The sequence below is a fragment of the Nicotiana tomentosiformis genome, chromosome 12, assembly GCF_000390325.3.
Source record: "Nicotiana tomentosiformis chromosome 12, ASM39032v3, whole genome shotgun sequence".
Taxonomy (NCBI): Eukaryota; Viridiplantae; Streptophyta; class Magnoliopsida; order Solanales; family Solanaceae; genus Nicotiana; species Nicotiana tomentosiformis.
This window is the reverse complement of record NC_090823.1, coordinates 127,298,185-127,300,594: the sequence shown is the minus strand read 5'-3', so window position 1 is coordinate 127,300,594 and position 2,410 is coordinate 127,298,185. Positions and strand designations below refer to the sequence as shown.

Here is a 2,410-nt window from a genome sequence, read left to right as displayed (position 1 = left end):
TAGGATAGTAATCAAAGTCTTCTTTTTCCAACATGACCAAATAGGGAGAAAAACCCACTAGTAATCCGCCCCAAAACCTAACTTTCTTTGAAGTCTAAAAGCATCTATTAAAAATTTACGTTTTTATTTATTTATTTATTCACTAAAGTACAACAGTGATAATATTGACATACAAACCACCCAAAGCCTATAAATATCCCTCTAAACTACTCCAATTCCTCATCACCCTCCATTTAATCAGTTTCTTGCATCCCTTAACAATTTTCCCTTTAGCAAAATGAGTTCTTTAGCAATTTTCTCACTTCTCTTTATCTTCCTTTTCCACTTATCATCAGCAGCAAATACTATGTACAATATCCAAACATTTGGAGCAAAATCCAATGGAAAAACTGATTCATCAAAAGCATTTCTAAGTGCATGGGCTGCAGCCTGTGCATCCACTAGCCCGGCCACTATTTACGTGCCACGTGGAAGTTACTTGATTCGTAATGCATACTTTTATGGCCAAACATGCAAAAGCAAGGCTATTACTATACGAATTGATGGAACTCTCTTAGCTCCCTCTGATTATAATGTAATTGGCAATAACGGAAATTGGATAAAATTCGAAAAAGTTAACGGAGTTTCCATCTATGGTGGAATCTTTGATGGACAAGGTGATGGTCTTTGGGATTGCAAAACCTCCGACAAGAATTGTCCAAAAGGCACTACGGTATGTTTAGTTACTCTTTTGTTGAAGTTATTATTATCGGTCCAGTAAAAAAACTTTTTTTTACCATGATTTTCTCAAGGTATTTCGAATAATTTAAATTACTAATTATTGTGACTTATGTTACTTTTATTTAGTTTCTAAATTTGTAAACTTTATTTTTAAACAATTGAAAATTCTGTGTCGGATTTATAACAAAATTGAATCGGAGGGAATACTTTATTCCAGTTCAAGCTATTAAGTAGGCATTTGGATATAAAAATTGTAATTTTTGAAAAATCTTGCAAAATTTCACGGACACACATTTTTGAAAAAAAAAATTATGGACAAACTGGGCCTAAGAATGTTCTAAAAGAGAGGAAAACCCCTAGAAATTTGCAATTTACTAGAGAGTTTGATGATTGTTTCATCAGACAATCATCTTTGTTTCAATTTGACATTAAATTTTGATGCAGGCACTGGCCTTTTACAACTCAAACAACATCATAATCAGTGGAGTAACTGCACAAAATAGCCAAATGTTTCACATTTTGGTAGATGGATGCAAAAACGTAAAGCTACAAGGAGTGAAGGTCTCAGCTCCAGGAAATAGCCCTAACACCGATGGAATTCACGTACAATTATCGACTGAAGTCAGTATTATGAACTGTCATATTGGTACTGGAGATGATTGTATTTCAATTGGCCCTGGAAATTCCAACTTATGGATCGAAGGCATTGCTTGTGGCCCTGGCCACGGAATCAGGTTTGAAACATAATATCAAATGCCTATTTAATTAATTAGTAAGTTTGTTGACAATGATTTTTGATTGCTTATATTCAAATTAATTGATATTGGTGCAGCATTGGAAGCTTAGGTTGGAAATTACAAGAGCCTGGAGTCCAAAATGTAACAGTAAAGAGTGTTACCTTCACTGGAACAGAAAATGGTGTAAGAGTAAAAACTTGGGCAAGGCCTAGCAATGGCTTTGTAAGAGGTGTTCGCTTTCAACATATAGTTATGACTGATGTTCAAAATCCTATTATCATAGACCAAAATTATTGCCCTAATCATGAAAGTTGTCCTCATCAGGTAATAATTAAACATTTAAACTTAGTATAATGACGAATAAGATTACTGATAAAATAAGATCATGTTACCTTAATCTAATATTACTCATTTTGTTTTAGGGATCGGGCGTAAAAATAAGTGATATAACGTATCAAGACATACATGGAACATCAGCTACAGAAGTTGGAGTAAAATTTGATTGTAGCAAAGTGAATCCATGCAGTGGAATAACACTTGAAAATGTGAATATAAGTTACAAAAATCATCCAGCTGAAGCTTCATGTGTTAATGCTGGTGGAAGAGCTTCTGGTTTAGAACAACCTACAAGCTGCTTATAAGAAAAGAGTACTTGTTTGTATAATATTATACTATATATTCTTACAAGATGAAAATAAAGTTGTGATTGTTTTATAAAGAACATTCAATATGTTAAAAATTCATGCAATATGTACCTAGAAAAAGAAAAGAGAATGTATCTTGAAATTTTTTATTATACTTTTTTCAGTTTCTTATCTTTATACCTCATGTAACAATGCTGTACTAACGATTTATGAAATGTACAACACTTAGCATGTGCCTTCTCTAAGAATGTTCTATTTCATGCCTAATAAGTTGATGTTCGCTTCAAGTTATAAGATTCTTGGAGTTGA

General features: G+C 32.9%; 1 protein-coding gene across 1 annotated transcript; it reads left to right on the top strand.

Annotated features, from left to right (window-relative positions):
• The first annotated feature begins 208 nt into the window (after window positions 1-208).
• Window positions 209-2,349, top strand: LOC104090438 (polygalacturonase-like). The gene is made up of 4 exons (XM_070191847.1): window positions 209-712; window positions 1,165-1,454; window positions 1,553-1,781; window positions 1,880-2,349. The coding sequence occupies exons 1-4, from the start codon at window positions 278-280 to the stop codon at window positions 2,096-2,098; spliced, it is 1,173 nt and encodes a 390-aa protein (XP_070047948.1). The 5' UTR covers window positions 209-277; the 3' UTR covers window positions 2,099-2,349.
• The last annotated feature ends 61 nt before the right edge of the window (window positions 2,350-2,410 follow it).

What these genes read in the sequence shown, in the direction of transcription:
- LOC104090438 (XM_070191847.1), top strand. Translation starts at nt 278, where the DNA reads ATGAGTTCTTTAGCAATTTTCTCACTTCTCTTTATCTTCCTTTTCCAC. An exon ending in ATTGTCCAAAAGGCACTACG is followed by an intron (nt 713 to 1,164) that starts GTATGTTTAGTT and finishes ATTTTGATGCAG; the next exon opens with GCACTGGCCTTTTACAACTC. An exon ending in ATGAAAGTTGTCCTCATCAG is followed by an intron (nt 1,782 to 1,879) that starts GTAATAATTAAA and finishes ATTTTGTTTTAG; the next exon opens with GGATCGGGCGTAAAAATAAG.